The sequence below is a fragment of the Vulpes vulpes genome, chromosome 11 (genome assembly GCF_048418805.1).
Source record: "Vulpes vulpes isolate BD-2025 chromosome 11, VulVul3, whole genome shotgun sequence".
Lineage (NCBI taxonomy): Eukaryota > Metazoa > Chordata > Mammalia > Carnivora > Canidae > Vulpes > Vulpes vulpes.
The window spans coordinates 24,666,085-24,685,979 of record NC_132790.1 but is presented as its reverse complement, the minus strand read 5'-3'; the positions used below and the strand labels follow the sequence as shown (position 1 = coordinate 24,685,979).

Below are 19,895 nucleotides of genomic sequence, written 5' to 3'. Positions count from 1 at the left end.
GAGAGAGAGAGAGAGGCAGAATCACACACACAGAGGGAGAAGCAGACTCCATGCAGGGAGCCCAATACAGGACTCGATCCTGGGACTCCAGGATCACTCCCTGAGCCAAAGGCAGACGCTCAACCACTGAGCCACCCAGGCATCCCTATCCCCAGAATTGTTGTGTGAATTAAATGAAATAGTATAATCATATAGTTCCTAGTACATCTGATAAAAGTTGTTTGGAGTGGGTTTTTTTTAAGATACCAAAGGTAATTTAGGGTGGCAAATACTGTCATCTACTTTTATTCATTTCCTGCATATGCCAAGCACTGTCCTAAGTAGTAGGATTGCAACAGACACAGCCCTTATCCTAAGAGAAATGATATTTTGAAGATAAATTAACGCCCAGATTGGATTTACAGACTTTATAACTGTCGAAAAATTTCATAAACTCAACTGTGGTTTGATATTTAGATATACTTATGTTTAAGTTTTATATTAAGATCAATTAACTAACGCTGTTAATACACCAGGATTATGTATTCTAAAAGGTCTGGCCTTCAAAACATTATCTCTTTACAAATTCTAAAATGACTTAATCAGGTAGTATCTGGGATGTAGAGTTACAGAGACCTATGCTCTGCAAATTTTAATCAACTGGCAAATCATCAAAATTCATTTGAAAACCCTAGGAAATCCTTCTTTTAAATAGTTGATAAAATATAAACAGTTGGAACCCTGAAGGAAAGATAGCTATGATTATTCTGGAGCTGCAGTCTAAAAATCTAAGTTTGCAAATGCCATGTTCATCAGTTGTTTGATAAAGTACTGACAAAAATAAATCTTATGAAAACAAAATTACTTGGTATTTTAAAAATAGAATCGATATTTCTCCCCCTCCATCTCACTCATGCTCTCCCTCTTTTCTCCCGTTTTTGTTTGTTTCTCTGCTTCTGCAGTTAAGTCACTTACATTTATGATTTCCAAGAAGGAGTTTGTTGGTTCATTCTTCTTTTCTAAAACATTTTAATACTTAATATCATTTTAAAATGCATACTAGAATGGTGCAGAGACAACTGGATATTTCCTTGTGAAAGAATGAAGTTGAATACCTACCTCATACCATATTTAACTTAAAATCATCAAATTCCTAAGTGTAATGAGGTAAAGCTATAAAGCACTCACAAAGAACCATAGGGATAAATCTTTGTGACCCTTGGATGAATTTCTTAGATATGAAACAAAAAGCCCAACCAACAAGAGAGGAAAAAGATAAATTGGATTTTGTCTAAATTAAAAACTCCTTGCTTCAAAAGATACTACAAAGAAAGTGAAAGACAACCCATAGGATGGGAAAAAATACCTGCAAATCATATATCTGATGAGAGACTTTTATCTAGAATACAGAAAAACTCTTAAAATAAAGACAAAGACAAAATAAAAAGGACAAGTAAAAAAACAATCCATTTTAAAAATGAGCAAAGGATCTGAATAGGCAAACATTCCTTCTAGAAGATACACAGATAACCAATAAATACATGAAAAGATGCTTCACATCATTAGTCATCAAGGAAATACAAGTCAATACTATATAATGAGATACTACTTCACACCCACCAGGATGGCTAGAATCAAAAAGGCAGACATTAAGTATTTTTCAGGATGTGGAGAAATGTTAACCCTCATACCTTGCTGGTGCGATTGTCAAATGAGACAGCTGCTTTGGCAAACAGTCTGGCATTTTCCCAAATGGTTAAAAATAGCATTATTTTTATGACCAAGCAGTTTCAGTCATAGGTATATACCCAAGAAAATGAAAGCATGTTTACACAAAAACTTACACACTAATATTTAAAGGAATGTTATTCATATTAGGCAAAAAATTGAAATAACCCAAGTGTCTATCAGCTGAAAATGGATAAATAAGGTGTAGTAGATCCATATAATAGGATGTTACTTGGCCATAAAAAGGAATAAAGTACTGATACATGTCACGCCATGGATGAACCTTGAAAACATGCTAAGTGAAAGAAGCCAGACACAGAAGACCACATATTATATGGTTCTATTTATATTAAATGTTCAGATTAGATAAATCTATATATAGAGAAAGTAAAACAGTAATTGGAATAAGGAGTAAGAGAGCAAGAGTTAAAGGATATGGGGTTTCTTTTGGAGGGGATTAAAATGTTCTAAAATTGATTGTAGGGATCCCTAGGTGGCTCAGTGGTTTAGCACCTGCCTTTGGCCCAGGGCATGATCCTGGAGTCCTGGGATCAAATCCCACATCGGGCTCCCTGCATGGAGCCTGCTTCTCCCTTTGCCTGTGTCTCTGCTTCTCTCCCTCTCCCTGTGTCTCTCATGAATAAATAAATAAAAATCTTTTTAAAATTTTAAATAAAATTGATTGTAGTGATAGTAGCACGTATCAGTGAATATATTGTAAATCATTGAACTATCCACTTTAAGTGGGTGAATTTTATGGTATATGTAAGCTTTATCTCAGTAAAGCTATTACCAAAATAATTATTAGAAGAATAAACAGAGTTTTGCAAGGCTGTTTACCAAATGGTGTACCTCCAAGCCAAAAACTCTTAACTACTTTATATAAAATCTGTAGATATCCAAAACCACTGAATTGTATACTTTAAAATGATTAAGGTAAAAAAAATAAATAAATAAATAAAAATAAAATGATTAAGGTGGCAAGGTTTATGTAATATGAATTTTATCGCATTTTTAAACATATTTAGTTAGAGATTGAGCAGGGGGAGGGACATAGGGAGAGGGAGAAAATTTCAAGCAGACTCCCCACTGAGCATAGAGCCCAATGTGGGGCTCAGTCTCACAACCCTGAGATCATGACCTGAATGGAAATCCAGAGTCAGATGCTTAACCAACTAAGCCACCCAGGGCACCCCAGTTTTATCTCAATTTTCAAAAATCTGTATGCTTAAAAAGCTTAGGAATACAAAATAAATTCAGCAATGTGAGCTCAAGTGAAACAAGTCAGAGCTCAGGTCACTCTTTTTTCTAAGTAAGCTCCATGCCCAACATAGGCTTGAACTCACAACCCTGAGATAAAGAGTCACATGCTCTGGGGATCCCTGGGTGGCTCCGCAGTTTAGCGCCTGCCTTTGGCCCAGGGCACGATCCTGGAGTCCCGGGATCGAGTCCCACGTCGGGCTCCCAGCATGGAGCCTGCTTCTCCCTCTGCCTGTGTCTCTGACTCTCTCTCTATGTCTATCATGAATAAATAAATAAGATCTTAAAAAAAAAAAAAAGTCGCATGCTCTACCAATGGAGCCAACTAGCTGCCTGCAGAGCTTAGATCAATTTTAATACAAACTCCCGGGACACCTGGGTGGCTCAGCGGTTGGGCATCTGCCTGTGGCTCAGGGCGTGATCCCAGAGTCCCAAGATCGAGTCCCACGTAGGGCTCCCTACAGGGAGCCCGCTTCTCCCTCTGCCTGTGTCTCTCATGAATAAATAAATAAAATATTTTAAAAATAATAATAATACTAACTCCCACAGTTGAGAATCCAGAGAGTGATCAGAATTGCATACTAGAAGGGATCAGTGAGCATACTTGTTTGTCCAAAAGTCCCACAGAAGGCTTTGAAGTGAGGGTTGAAATTATCAAATAATCAAAATTTTCTCATTGGAACCTTCAAATGTTGAAGGAAGAGACCACCTCTCTATTACATGGAACAATGAAGCTGAATTTACTACTTGCTAAGCAAAAGAGGATGGTATTTATATAGTTTCTCTAAACAAATAGAACTGATATATAGGGTTTTGAGAAGTGTGGATTTCAGGGGTTGGCAGATATTCAAAACTAAAAATGTCTTAAGATTGGCTCAATTGTGGCTGTGTATATACAGATTGGTGGACTGTGGGAAGCAAGAGTGGAAGCTTGACTACTCTGATGATTGATTACTGGAGCGAGGTTGTCACTGACTGGCTGCATTTGCAGAGGCTCTGCTGTTGGAGCAAAGCAGTCGCTGTTTGATTGAGACAGGTTTAGACTGGTTCTATGGTTACTTGCTTATGGCTTAGAACGAGAGCCAGAGGACAAGTAGTCTTTCCATTTCTTGAATTTGGAGACTAGGAACTTTTAATTTTCTGTCTCTTACTATTTCTGACAGCTACATCATAATTTTTTTTTTTTTTTGCTACATCATAATTTAATTCAAACCTTTACCAACTAGTTCAGTCAGGAGTCATGGAAAAAAAAAAAGTTCTCCTTTTACTAGAGGAGTGATATGATGAGATCATTTGTGAACTTGTAAGTCCAAGAGATGGGTTAGAAGGCTGTCAAACATGTTAGATTTTAGGATGTTCTGATGCATGGCCTTATTAAAGGGAAAAGAATTCAGACTTTGGTGTATCTTCCTGTTCATAAGTTATGTTTGATGTATCTTCTCCAAATGCAAGTGTGCCATTTGCCCTCATTTCCATTTTTGTGTTTCTTCTCCTCTATCCAAGTGAAAAATTAATATGTATGCCAAGGTAGCATTGCTAGAGAATATCAAGACTATTCTAATTAATAAATCAGAAATAAACACATTGATCCGAAGGGGAAAATAGCCTTGATTTCTGACCATTTTCTTCTTTTGTTAGATAATTAAGTTGAAAGCTGAAGCCCGACTGGACCTGTTGAAGCAGATTGGTGTTTCTGTGGATACGTGGCTAAAGAGTGCAATGAATCAAGTAATGGAAGAACTGGAAAATGAACGATGGGCTCGCCTTCCTGCAGTGACCAATAATGACACTTTACACTCGGTAGGGTTTCTTTTCTTGGCTATGATAAGCAGACTTTCATTGAAGAATGCCATTCTTTGTGTAGCCAAACCTGAAAATAGCCAAAATTTAAAAGAAAAAATAATGGTTTTGCTAGCAGTTTGGTTTCTTCTCTTTAGCCTATCACTGAGTTAAACTTGGTACAGCAAGAGGAAAAAAGTCGTGCCTTTTTTTTTTTAATGTGCAGTAAAGAATGTACTATCACTAGTAGATTTATTAGTGCCACTTTACCAAACTCCTTATCCCATTCATGAAGTAAATATGCTTCTTGCCTGGAAGTAGCAGAATAAAAATTTTAATCTAGTGTTTCTGAAGTGCTCAGAGGTCTTCCATTCCATAGTACAAATGAAAACTAATATCCAGAATGTCATAAACAGTCTTACAGGAGGGAAAGGAACACTTTTAGTCTGCGACCTAACCTGTTTGATTCACAAGGGCTTTCATACTCTGCTCACTATATCTTTTTTTTTTCCAAAACATTTTTTAAATTTTATTTAAACTCAATTAACATAAAATGTACTATTGGTTTCAGAGGTAGACATCAGCAATTCATCAGTCTTATGTAATACCTAATGCTCATTACATCATGTGCCCTCCTTAATACCCATCACCTAGTTACCCCATCCCCCCTCCCCTCCAGCAACCCTCAGTTTGTTTCCTATGATTAAGAGTCTCTTATCATTTGTCTCCCTCTCTTATTTCCTCTTTTACTTTTTCCTCTCTTCCCCTATGATCCTGTTTTATTTCTTAAATTCCACATGAGTGAGATCATATGAAAATTGTCTTTCTCTGATTAACTTATTTCACTTAGCATGATATCCTCTAGTTCCATCAATGTCATTGCAAATGACAAGATTTCTTTTTTTTTTTTTTGATGGCTGAGTAGTAGTGCATTGTGTGTGTGTATATATATACATACACATACATATATACACACACACACACCCTATCTTCTTAACCATTCATCTGGTGATGGACATCGAGGCTCTTTCCATAGTTTGGCTACTGTGGACTTTGCTGCTATTAACATTGGGGTGCATGTGCCCCTTCAGATCACTACATTTCTATCTTTGGGGTAAATACTCATTATTGCAATTGCTGGGTCATAGGTTGGCTCCATTTTCGACTTTTTGAGGAACCTCCATACTGTTTTTCAGAGTGGCTGCACCAGCTTGCATTTCCACCAGCAGTGTGAAAGAGTACCTCTTTCTTTGCATCATTACCAACATTTGTTGTTTCCTGACTTGTTAATTAGCCATTCTGACTGGTGTGAGGTGGTATTTCATTGTGGATTTGATTTGTATTTCCCTGATGCTGAGTAATGTTGAGCATTGCACTGTGTCTTTCATCAGAGACATAGTGCATGTATGGTGTTACAAACAAGGCCAGAGCTCCAGCTGGTGTTTTGGGGGTTTTTTTTTAAGATTTTATTTATTTATTTGAGAGAGAGAGAGAGAACATGAGCAGGGGGAAGACCAGACTCCCTACTAAGCATGAAGCCCAATGCAGGGCTGGATCCCAGAACCCTGGGATCGTGACCTGAACCTAAGGCAGATGCTTAAACAACTGAGCCACCCAGGTGCCCCAAGCTGGTATTTTCTTGCTTCAAGTCCAGGGCTCTTTCCACCCTGATGTCATCCAGTTCAGCCTTATATTTTCATGTTGGAGATCTGAGAACCAGAAAAGTTCAGTGATTTGCTTATTACATAAGTAGATGTATGATTTCTAGCTGGTCAGACTAAAGTAGTTCCTGCTGTTGCCTCCCAACCCATTAATCTCTCTCATCCTGTTTATATTCTTAGGGCATTTATTACAATCTGTACTTGTCTTCTTTATTTGTTTTCTTTGTCTGTCTTCCTCTCTGGAATGTAATTTCCAGGTCTGCCTGATTCACTACTCTGCACAGCAAAGTGCCTGGCATATGGTAGATACTCAATAAATGTCTGTTGAAGGAAAAAATGGAAGAATGGATGGACGAATAGATGGAATAGTGGCAAACTAAAAGCTAAAACTCTTATCTCTCAGCTTCCTACTATATCCATAGTTCTGGCCTCTTCAGTGCTTATGTCCTTTAGATAAAAGGCATCCTTGGTAGAGAAATTGGCTAAAGTTTAAGAACATTCCTGAAAGTTTTGTCAATTTTTTCACATAGCATTCTGATTTTCTAATGGGAATACACTTGCACATTTAAAAAAGATTGTGTGGGGGTGTGCATTTTAAGGAAAAGCAGTATTGAAAGCTTATTTTTATTGCACTATTAGTGGTAATCCAGCTAGAGAAAGTAGTACACCTCACCCATTTGACTTTGGGGTTAGAAGAGCTTGCCCTGTTTTCTTTTTTTTTTTTTTTTCTTTTTTTAAGATTTTATTTATTTATTCATGAGAGACACAGGCAGAGGGAGAAGCAGGCTCCATGCAGGGAGCCCGATGTGGGATTCGATCCCAGGTCTCCAGGATCACGCCCTGGGCTGAAGGCAGGCGCTAAACCGCTGAGCCACCAGGGCTGCCCACTTGCCCCATTTTCAGTACAACAGAGTTGCTCCATGTCATGGAATATCTCTTCCTAATGCATCTTTTGAATATCACAATTCCCATCTACTTCAGGTTGTACAGAACTTAGGATGACAGCAAATTGCAGACACAGCTTTTGTTTTGGCATCTTTTGGCAAGAGTGACACTCTTGGCAACTGATCAGACCCATGATTTCCCTTGGACTAGTACCTTTTCTAACTAAATCAACTGGGCAGGCATTTACCCCCTCACTATGTACCTGCTTCCTGTGTAAATTGGAAATGAACAAGACTTGGTCTCTCTCCTCAAAGAGCATAGCTCGTAGAGCAGATAGACCTTTACAGATCTTAGTGATACCTGGGAGTGTATGACTGGGCTACTCTATGGCAAACTTGAAATTGCCTTCTCCTAACTCATCAACACATTGGGAAAAAAGTCACTTCTCTCTGGATTCAGAGAGAAAGTTAAATGATCTTAAGATCCCCTCTAATTCCAAAATCTTATGATTTTATGAAATGCTACCAAAAAAGCTCAATACCAGATAGAAAAATAGGAAAGACATTTGCCCCATGAAGGAAATGTCAGTTGAGATAGTCCTTGAAGAATTTTAACAGGAGATAAAGAAGGGCTTCTAAGTGTGAAAGAAGGAAATGAAGGGGATATGCCTAGTACAGTGTGTCAGTGAGTAGTACATTCTGGTAGTAAGTGTTGAGAACTGTCCAAAGATATCAGCTCATCCCTCTGTGAAGGGAGTGTTTTGTAATTCTTTCCCACTCTATTCCCTGTAGTCAGTATTAGGGAGCCTGTGTCATCCCACTTTCAGCTGAAGGATATATTTTGTGAAAGCTCTACTAGCAATGTATTTAGTGCCTCCCTTATTCATGGTGTCACTTTTCCTGGTTTCAGTTACTATGGTCAACCATGGAAGCAACTATCTGGAAGCAGATGATCCTCCTTCTGACTTATTGTCAGAAGATCAGTAGTAGCTTAACACTCCATCACAGTGCCTACGTCATTCACCTCATTTCATTTCATCACATAGGCATTTTATTGTCTCACATCACCACAAAGAGAAGGGTGAATATAGATACTTTGAAAGAGAGAGACCACATTTCCATAACTTTTATTACAGTACATTGTTGTAATTGTTATATTTTATTATTATTGTTATTTATCTCTTACTGGGCCTAATTTATAAATTAAACTGTAGCATAGGTATATATGTGTAGGAAAAAAACACAGTCTGTGTAGGGCTTGGAACATATCCCCCAGGGATAAGGAAGGGAGGCTACTGTATAAATAAAGGAGAGATATGGGCACAGAATAGCTTACTGAGTCCCAATATTTATTTAACCTGCTTTTAAATGACAGCACTGAAATAATTTAGAAGGATTTGTATCTCTCCACCCTGGCAGATAACTGGCAAGATGCATGAAGGAGAAATACACATCTGGGGATCAAATTATTTCTTCCATTATAGGTGCCAACAAAAGCATTAGTCATCAGGTTTAGGGTTCCCTTCCATCTGGAAAACATGGTTAATTCTAGTGTCAGACAGTAACAGTGTAAAGTGCCTTATTAACAATCCAATCATGAAATGGGCAAAAGATATGAACAGAAATCTCACAGAGGAAGACATAGACATGGCCAATAAGCACATGAGAAAATGCTCTGCATCACTGGCCACCAGGGAAATACAAATAAAAACCACAATGAGATACCACCTCACAACAGTGAGAATGGGGAAAATTAACAAGGCAGGAAACCACAAATGTTAGAGAGGATGCGGAGAAAAAGGAACCCTTTTACACTGTTGGTGGGAATGTGAAATGGTGCAGCCACTCTGGAAAACTGTGTGGAGGTTCCCCAAAGAGTTAAAAATAGATCTGCCCTACGACCCAGCAATTGCACTGCTGGGGATTTACCCCAAAGATACAGATGCAGTGAAATGCCGGGACACCTGCACCCCGATGTTTCTAGCAGCAATGTCTACAATAGCCAAACTGTGGAAGGAGCCTCGGTGTCCATCGAAAGATGAATGGATAAAGAAGATGTGGTTTATGTATACAATGGAATATTACTCAGCCATTAGAAATGACAAATACCCACCATTTGCTTCAACGTGGATGGAACTGGAGGGTATTATGCTGAGTGAAGTAAGTCAATCGGGGAAGGACAAACATTATATGGTCTCATTCATTTGGGGAATATAAATAATAGTGAAAGGGAATAGAGGGGAAGGGAGAAGAAATGGGTAGGAAATATCAGAGAGGGAGACAGAACACGAGAGACTCCTAACTCTGGGAAATGAACTAGGGGTGGTGGAAGGGGAGGAGGGCGGGGGGTGGGGGTGACTGGGTGGTGGGCACTGAGGGGGGCACTTGATGGGAGTTAGCACTGGGTGTTATTCTGTATGTTGGCAAATTGAACACCAATAAAAATAAATTTATTATTTAAAAAAAAGACATGTTTTTAAAACATACAGTCTATTTACCTTATAGAATTGGGATGAAACTAAACTTACTTGACTATTAACTCTTTGCCTTATATATTATGCTGTGGTACAAAATATAGGATTGGGAAGAAAAAGAGAAAAAGAACCACAGTATAGCAACATATTTTTCAAGGAGAGCAGTCTGCTAATATAGTTATTCAGTTGATGGTTAACTAGAGCTCATACCTAACCTCCTGTGGTTAGATTGCTGCCAGTAGCCCCATCAGCCTTTCTTCATTCCTCTCTTCTCTTATTTTCCTTTCTTCTCTTACTCAAAAGCCCATATCCAGTTTACAACCTAATTTTGAAATTGTTATTAATTTTAGAATAGAAAAAGTTATATAACTAGATTACAAAAAAATTAGAAAGTTCAGTAGAGAAAAAAATGACCAAAAACTCCATCTTTTTAACACCACTGTTAGCAACTTGATATAATTCTATTCTCTTTCTACTGTCTTTTTTAAGATTTTTTTTTTTCATTTATTTGAGAGAGAGAAGAGAGAGAGCACAGGAGGGCATGTTAGTGGAGGAAGGGGAGCTGAGGGAGAAGAAGCACGCTCCCAGCTGAGCAGGGACCCTGAAAAGGGCCAACCCTAGGGATCAGGATCATGACGTGGGGTCAGGATCATGACCTGAGCCAAAGGTGAACGCTTACCTGAGCCACCCAGGCACCCCTACTATTCTTTTTTTTTAAAACATATTTATCAAAATAAATAAATAAATAAAATAAACATATTTATCATAATAAAATTAATTTAGTATATTTTTCCATCTAACATGCCATTTTGCTGAATGATCTCCATAATCTTTCTTTTAATGTCTGCATAGTATTCGATCAGAAGGCATACTATAATTCACTTAACTATTCTCTTACAGATTCAATATTTAGATTGCTTCCAGATATTCTAAATAAATAATACTTTAAAATATATTTGTGTGCCTATTTATATTTCTCTTTTCCTTACAGAGGATTTTTTTCTGTAATATAGGTTCTTAGAAGTAGAATAGGTCAGGGGTGCCTGGCTGGCTCAGTTGGTGGAATGTGTGACTCTTGATCTCAGGATTGTAAATTCAAGCCTCATGTTGGATATAGGGATTACTTAAAAATAAAAAATGAATAGGTCAGAGATTTATAGTTCTTTAAGATTAGCTTTTGTTCTGTTACTTTGCCCTAGGTTCTCAAACTATAGCTGATAATGTTTACATGACTTCCTTGTCTCTAGCCATTTCCCCCAGCTGTTATGCACAGACATCCTGACATCCACTTTGTTGTGCAGCCTCCCTAAGTGTAAGCATTTTGCAGAGTTGCATAAAAATAAATTCTGACTTCCCTCATTGTGAAGATCATGCTGAATGTGTTTTGAAAGGCAAGGGAATTGAATATTTTTAACCATCAGGATGGTGGTTAATTTCCATCTGCCTCATTAATGCGTAATAGTCTTTGCAGTATAATGGGCTTTGTTTTTGAATTATGAAATCAGTTTTTGGCTTGCACTAATCCCAAAGAAAGGAAACAATATATTTTTGTAATAAAATAAATGTAAGCTGTAGAAAGTAATAGAATACACCTGCACAACCTTCAGGCATTTTCTGTATTTACAGTTTTTCCAAATGGGCCGTGGTTTTTTTATTGAATTAAACTCTGTACCCAAATAGCCCACACTATGAGTAAAATTTACATTTCAGATTTTCAATAGGATAAATTTAATTCAATTCAGTAACATTTATTGAACCTACACTGATCATGAGACCTTTTGCTAGGTGCTGGGAGTTGTCAAACGGAGTATAATGTCTGCTGAGTTTGTATCCACAGATGGAGAGAACCAGTCTCACTGATGGCCAAGACCAAAAGGGGGGCATTGAAAAGATGTTCACTCCAGAATTTCACTCCTAAGAGAAGTGTCTCCACCTGTATTATGTTCTTCAACTTTCTGCATGGCCATAATAACAAGTCATGTGCCTGACATAAATCCTTATACATAGTATATGTTCAAAAACATTAATCTGAACCTCAAGACAAATAGTTTAATTCTACTAACTAAACTTAAAATACTACTTACTATAAGGAGGGAGTTCATAGATAAAGCATCTATTTTGTACCAGGTACTGTGTCAGGCACATTCATACATTATGTCACTTAATGATACAGTTAATTACAACAGTTCTGAATGTATTTACAGATGAGGAGATAAGACTTGTGAGAATTAGCTATCTTTCCCAACAGCACACAGCTAGTAAGTGGAGAGAGCTAGGATTTGAACTCAGATACATTTGTCTCTAAAGTCTTGCCCTTTACCATACTTTCTTATTCTATAGATGGCTCTTTATTCCTGTGACTTTTCTCATGACTCAGTGTAATTGCTGTGCATTCCTTTTTTTTTTTTTAAAGATTTTACTTATTCATTCATGAGAGACACAGAGACAGAGAGAGGCAGAGACATAGCCAGAGGGAGAAGCAGGCTCCATGCAGGAAGCCCAATATGGGACTCGATCCCAGGATCACGCCCTGAGCCCAAGGCAGCCGCTCAACTGCTGAGCCACCCAGGCGTCCCTCTTTTTTACTTTTTAAAACTAGTTTAGTTAACTTTCAGCTTCCTTCTTTCTTAAGGTTGTTTTGGATATTTTGGGTCTTTTGCATTTCCATATGAATTTAAAATCAGTTTTCTACCAAAAAAACCTACCAGGATTTTTTTTAAATAGGATTGTGAGGAAGGGGAGGTGGGCAGGGGGTGGGGGTGACTGGGTGATGGGCACTGAGGTGGGCACTTGATGGGATGAGCACTGGGTGTTATTCTATATGTTGGCAAATCGAACACCAATAAAAAATAAATTTATAAAAAAAAAAGATTTGGGGATCCCTGGGTAGCGCAGCGGTTTGGCGCCTGCCTTTGGCCCAGGGCGCGACCCTGGAGACCAGGGATCGAATCCCATGTCGGGCTCCTGGTGCATGGAACCTGCTTCTCCCTCTGCCTGTGTCTCTGCCTCTGTCTCTCTCTCTCTCTCTATGTGACTATCATAAATAAATAAAAATTTTTAAAAAAGATTTGATTTCTCAATGAAAGAAAAAAAAGGATTGTGATGAATCTATAGGTCAGTTTGAAGACAATTGATATTTTAACAATATTGAGACTTCCAGTCATTAACATAATACCTCTCCATTTATTTAAACCTTTAATTTAGCTCAGCAGTATTTTTTTGAAGATTTTATTTATTTCAGAGAGAATGAGAGAGACATAATGAACAGCCGGGGAAGGGCAGAGAGAGAAGCAGACAATACAGGACTCTCCCAGGACCCTGAGATCATGACCTGAGCTGAAGGTAGATGCTTAACTGACTGAGACACCCAGAAGCCCGCTCAATATTTTGTAGCTTTCAGTATATAAGTCTTAAACATCTTTTTTCAGACATAACTGTTTTATGGTTTTGGGTGCTATTGTAAATGGTTTTTTATTTTAATTTCCAGTTGTTCATTGTTAACACATAAAAATATGATTTTTTGCATATTGATCTTGTATCCTGCAACTCTGCTAAACTCAATTTGTTAGTTGTAATAGCCTTTGTGTAGATTTTCTCTCTAGATAGTCAAGTCACTTGCATATTAAGACATTTTTACTGGTTCCTTTTTTCCCCTTATTGTAACAACGAGAATCTCCAGTACAATGCTGAATCAAAGTAGTGAGAACTGACAGATGTCCTGGCCTTGTTTCTACACTTAGGGAGAAAGCATTCAGTCTTTCACCATTAAGTATGATGTTAACAGTAGGATTTTTGTAGGTGCCCTTTACCATGCTGAGGAGTTTTCCCTATTCCTATTTAGATGGTGATAGTACTGGATGTTGGATCTTGTCAAATGATTTTTCTTTTTTAGTTTGTTTATATGATATATTGCATTGATGATTTTTCAGCTATTAAGCCAACTTTGCATTACTGATAAACACCACTTGAATCATGATATATTACCATTTTTATATATTGATTGAAATTGATGTTAAAGTTTTGATGAGCATTTTTATATCTCTGTTTACAGCAGATACTAGCCTGTAGTTTTCTTCTCATGTAATGTTTTATCTGGTTTGGTATAATGCTTGTCTTAAAGTGATTTGAAAAGTATCCCTCCCTCTTCTGTTTTCTGGAAGCATATGTAGAATTGTATATAATTGTTTATTCTAAATGTTTGATAGAATTCATCCTAGTAGTTATCTGAGCCTAGAGTTTTCTTTGTGGAAGTTCTTTTTTAATAAAAAACTCAGGGCAGCCCTGGTGGCACAGTGGTTTTGCGCCGCCTGCAGCCCTGAGTGTGATCCTGGAGACCCGGGATCCAGTCCCACATGGGGCTTCCTGCATGGAGCCTGCTTCTCCCTCTGCCTGTGTGTCTGCCTCTCTCTCGCTCTCTCTCAATGAATAAATAAATAAATCTTTTTAAAAAAATAAACTCAATTTCTTTAGAGATAGATGGTTACTCAGGTTATTCTTGAGTGGACTTTGATCATTTGTGTCTTTCAAGGAATTTGTCCATTCTATCTAAGTTGCCAACTTTATTGGAACAAATGTTTATAATATTCCTTTTTTTATTCTTTGATTATCCAGAGAATATGTAGTAGCTTCACTTCTCATTCTTGATATTGGTTATTTGTGTCTCCACTTTCTTCCTGATCATTCTGCTAGAAGTTTACCCATATCAAATGGCTTTTCACAAAGAAACAGCTGTTAATTTCATTGATTTTTTTCCCCTGTTTTCTGTTTTCTATTGTAATGATTTCTGCCCTGGTATTTATCTTCTTTATTCTGATTAGTTTGGATTTAAATAGTTGTTTCCTAAATTTAGGAAATTGTTTTCCATCCCCCAGGGATCACCCAGGGATCACTGTCTTTAAGTGCATGATGTCCAGTGTTCATGTATTTTGAGCAGTTTTTTAGTTGTTTCTGGAAGCAGTTTAAATCTGGTCCTTAATATTCCATCTTATCTAGAAGTAGAAATCCATTTTGCTATTTTCAACATCATCCTTTATAATCTACTTGTGTTGTATTTGGAATGATGTTCAATGTGATCACTTCTCTGTCCAAAAGAAACTCAGAGGTTCTGCTAATAAGTTATGAGGAGCTGCCTTCCTCTATATTGAATATCACCAGATTCTTTATGTAATTTCTTCTTTCCTCATAAAAAAGAGTAATTATTTATTAAATACCTTCTATATATCCAGCATGTGTTATGGGTTTCAATATGTTACCTTATTTAATCCTTATAATACCCTATGAAGAAGTAATTGTTTTCATTATAAGATAAGGTCATTGGAGTCAGAAGTTAAATAATTTCCCCGAGGTCACACAACAAACAGTAAATGATATAGTCAGCATTCAAACTCAAATCTGTCAGACTTAAGGACCCAGTATTGCTTTCTAGTTTGTTACAGTACCATAAAGTTGGTGAAACCCTTTAGAGGTTGTTTTGCTGCGTATAAGGAGATGGCTACTAATACCAACTCAGAATGCTTTTTCTTATCTGCCCTTGCAAAGTAAGCATTTCACAACAACTAAGAAAGGAAAAACATTAGTACAGCTAGAAGGAATAGTTTTAATTGAAGTTGTCAGGTGACAGGAAGGAAAAGAGCTAAGAGAGCAATTGTTAAGAAACAGAGGAAGAATGTGATTTTAGAAATGCTGGGTCAAGAAAACATTGTAACAGTGAAGTTACAGAGGGTGAAAGAGGGAAATGGCAGTTTATTCAGCAGTGACATATTTTGGAAAGCTGCTGGAGCAAAGAAAAAGCACATGGCCCTGACCCTGTTGCTGTCACTGCAACTTCACATTCCCTTCCATGAGAATCAAACAATGAACTCAGAATAAAGGGGAAAGAAAGGAATGTTTAGTATCAAATAGTGTTGCCAAGATAAAACATTTTGGATTGATTCCCAGTGCCACAGCACAGTGCATATTAACATTCCTTATATATTTTTAGAAACAAATTCTACCCACATTGGCTTTAATTTCAGTTTTTTATAGACATGGGTGTTTTGTGTTGTTTTGTTGCAATGCCCAGTTATGTGATTTTTTTTTTTAATGTCTATAACCTATGTCCTATAGAGTATGAAAGCAGTGTCTTCCAAGTATATGTAAATATTGAATGGGCAATTTCTAACATGCGATCCTCATCTTTTATATGACTCAGTGCCCTTTTGGAATATGATGGTATCATAGCCTGAGATGATTTGAAAGGTCAAGATTTGAGTCTTATTATATCATTGACCTGACTGACCATAGATGAATTATTTGTAAGATGAGGCACATACATGGTTATCTCACTCAGCTGTGAAGAATTTCCAGTAATAGTTATAAGTAAGAATATTACAAGGGCTTTGAAATGTAGGCAATATATTTGATAGAAAATATGTGCAGTTTATTCTTTTAGAAGGCTCTATAGAATTTTAATAGCAATTAAGAATAAAGTCAGTTTTGGGCGCCTGGGTGGCTCAGTGGTTGAGCGTCTGCCTTTGGCTCAGATCATGATCTCAGGGTCCTGGGATCGAGTCTCACATCGGGCTCCCCACAAGGAGCCCGCTTCTCCCTCTGCCTGTGTCACTGCCTCTCTCTGTGTGTCCTTCATGAATAAATAAATAAATAAAATCTAAAAAAAAGAATAAAGTCGGTTCTAAATGTTAATAATTACTCAAGAGAAATCACTTTAATTCATTAAAGAGTAGAATTGGACAATATAGGTAGCCTCTACTTTGCAACTTGCTGAATGCAAGGTCTTCCCTGACCTTCTCCAAATACCTCTTCCTATTCACAGGCCGCCTTGCACATTCAGCATTTAGTGGTAGCATTTTCTCCAGTATAGAGTATGAGCTCATGAAAAGCAAGCCGTATCCTTCGTTTCATGTCTGCAAGCCTAGTGCAGTGCTCAGCATATCATAGGGATTTGATATTTCAGTTACTCATTCTATTGTGAGGCCTAATTCTGACTGTCCAGTCTTTATATCTTTAATGTATAAATAGGCATGCCTTTGCATGTTTGGACATTGGAAAAAGTAGCTAAATAAATGCTTATGTGTAACTAGAGACAAAGAAACTTTGGCTGTTTTGTTTCCTGTTTGTTGGATTTTTCATTTAAAAAGACATGCTTGTTCTAATACTCCAGATAGTACAGAGGTACATAAAACACAAGTCAGTCATCTCTAGTCTCCAGTCAGTTTTCTTACACTGCCTCCCCCATCAGATATTTATGTTCATATAAATACTATTTGTGAGCAGCCCGGGTGGCTCAGCGGTTTAGCGCCGCCTTCAGCCCAGGGTGTGATCCTGGAGACCCGGGATCGAGTCCCACATCTGGCTCCCTGCATGGAGCCTGCTTCTCCCTCTGCCTGTGTCTGTTCCTCTCTCTCTCTCTCTCTCTGTCTCTCATGAATAAATAAATAAAATCTTTTAAAAATAATAATAAATACATAAATAATTGTACTTTAGTATCATGAACAGTACTCGAGGTAAATATATTTTTAATACCTAGTTATTGAATACTATACTGAGAGTGAACAACAGAATGATCATATGGGTACAGGATGGTTGTGCAGGTACCTCTTTTACCCTCATGACCTTGTGGCTAGTTGGGATCCATGGCTTGCTGCCACTGCCCAGCATCACAAGAGAATATTGTACCACATATTGCTAGCCTGGAAAAAGATCAAAATTCAAAATTTAAAGTATGGTCTCTACTGAATGTGTATTGCTTTCACACCATCACAAAATGAAAAAATTTTAAGTCAAACCTTTGTAAGTTGGGGACCATTTGTAAATTACATGAGCTATTCAGAACTTTATTTTTACAAAATAGTCTTTGTGCTAGATGGTTTTGCCCAACTATAGGCTAATGTAAATTCTGAGCATGTTTAAAGTAGGCTAGGCTAAGCTATGATATTCAGTAGGTTAGGTGTATTGAATGTATTTTCATCCTAGGATAATTTTCTACTTATGATGGGTTTATATAGACATATCCCCATTGTAAGTCAGGTAAGATCTATAGTCTTACCTTCTTTTGCTTTTATGTCTCCATAATGGATTCACAAAGGTGAAATTGCTAGATCAAGTGGTATGTTTAGTTTTTAATTTCAGGAGGCTAGTATTTTTTTAAGGATGTATCAATTTACATTTCTACCAACAACAGAGGAAAGCCTGTTTCTCTATATCCTTGATAGCATTTAGAAACCTTTCCAATGTTTCCCTGTATGTTCAGTTTAAAATGTTAAGAGGCCTTTATTAGTATTTAACAGTGAAAAGGGAAAGGATGCTGATAAACAGCTCTTATATATTTGAAAGAGATTTTACTCTTGGTTTAAAAAAAAAACAAAAACAAAAAAACTTGGGATGCCTGGGTGGCTCGACAGTTAGGTGTCTGCCTTTGGCTTAGGTCGTGATCCTGGAGTTCCGGGATCAAGTCCCACATCAGGCTTCCTGCATGAAGCCTGCTTCTCCCTCTGCCTATGTCTCTGCCTCGTTCTCTCTCTCTCTCTTCTCTGTCTCTCATGAATAAATAAATAAAATCTTAAAAAAAAAAAAAACTAATACTTTCAGGGCACCTGGCTGGCTCAGTCAGTGAAGCATGTGACTCTTGATCTCAAGGTTATGAATTTGAGCCCCACATTGCATGTAGAGATTACTTTAAAATCTTAGGGGCATTAGGGTGGCTTAGCCATGTAAGCATCCAACTCTTGGTTTCAGCTTAGGTCATGATCTTTCAAGGTTGTGAGATCAAGCTCCCTGCATGGAGCCTGCTTAAGATTCTCTCCCTCTGCCCCCCTCCCATGTGTGCACTTGGGTGCATGTCCCTCTTTTTCTCTCCCTCTCTCTCAAAATAAAAATAATAAAAATAAAATAGAATCCGACGTGGGACTCGGTCTCGGGTCTCCAGGATCAGGCCCTGGGGCTGAAAGCGGCGCTAAACCGCTGAGCCACTGGGGCTGCCCATAAAATAGAATATTAAGGGGAAAAAAAACGTGCTCCTTTCATAACTGGGAAAATGTAAGCGAGAATAGATACTTTTTTCCATAAAAAAAAAAGATACTTTTTTTCCTACTTGCAGTTGAATAAGTAAATTATATTTTGAGGGATGCCTGGGTGGCTCAGCAGTGGAGCGTCTGCCTTCGACCCAGGGTGTGATCCTGGAGTCCCAGGATTGAGTCGCGCTTCAGGCTCCCTGCATGGAGCCTGCTTCTCCCTCTATGTCTCTGCCTCTCTCTCTCTCTCTGTCTCTCATGAATAAATAAATTTAAAAAATTTAAATTATATTTTGAAACAGTCAGGTTTTAAGTGTTTTTTTTTTCCTGCTTTCAACCATTTTCTTGAAGTAAGCAAGCTAGCCAGTGGCTTCTAATTTTCCCTAGCTCAATGCAGATCCTGAAAGAGAAGAAGGAGAAGAGTTTGAAGACAATATGGATGTTTTTGATGACAGCAGTTCCAGCCCTTCTGGCACCTTAAGAAATTATCCACTCACCTGCAAAGTTGTTTATTCCTACAAGGTGCGTATTTCTCTAACCTATTGCTCATATTAAATTGTGGCAACTCTGAAGACCCGTGACGGTGTCTATCCAGCCTCTTATACTATGCTTACTATAAAATTGTTCAGTTAACATTAGAGATAATACAACATAATGGTGAACAGTCTAGGCACTGATGTCAGACTGCCTGGATTAAAATCCTGTCTCTGCCACCTGCGTTCTGTGTGACCACACTAGTCCCTTGATCTCTGTGAGCCTCAGTTTTCTTATCTATATTATGGGGTAATATCATAGGGCTAGTTTGAAAAGTAAGTGAGATAATACTTTCGTTTTATAGCAAAGGACTTGGTACAGTGCCTGACATCTAGTAAATTTTCAGTAAATAGGAACCTTACCTCATTATAAATAGCCTGCTTTCACCCAAGACCCTCCATTACAGTGACCCTCCAAACTGATACTAACCACCTCTTGTTACCATGGTAAGAAGGGACCTAGATAAATAGATGCCAGAATTTCAAAACCTAATTTGATATAATAGTTCTTAATCTCTCTCACCCCTGCTCTACTTTCACATAAATTTCCCTACCCTCATCCAGTCCTTCAACCAGCCCTATTGACTCT

The 19,895-nt window shown here is 37.8% G+C and overlaps 1 protein-coding gene across 5 annotated transcripts in view; it reads left to right on the top strand.

Annotated features, from left to right (window-relative positions):
- FCHSD2 (FCH and double SH3 domains 2) overlaps positions 1-19,895 on the top strand; it is a 309,076-nt gene that overhangs the window by 277,005 nt on the left and 12,176 nt on the right. For all 5 annotated transcript variants that reach the window (XM_026010537.2, XM_072727353.1, XM_026010536.2 and 2 more), the window contains 2 exons: positions 4,606-4,767; positions 19,161-19,295. In XM_026010537.2, the coding sequence (XP_025866322.2) occupies positions 4,606-4,767; positions 19,161-19,295 (297 nt within the window). The remainder of the gene's footprint in view (positions 1-4,605; positions 4,768-19,160; positions 19,296-19,895) is intronic.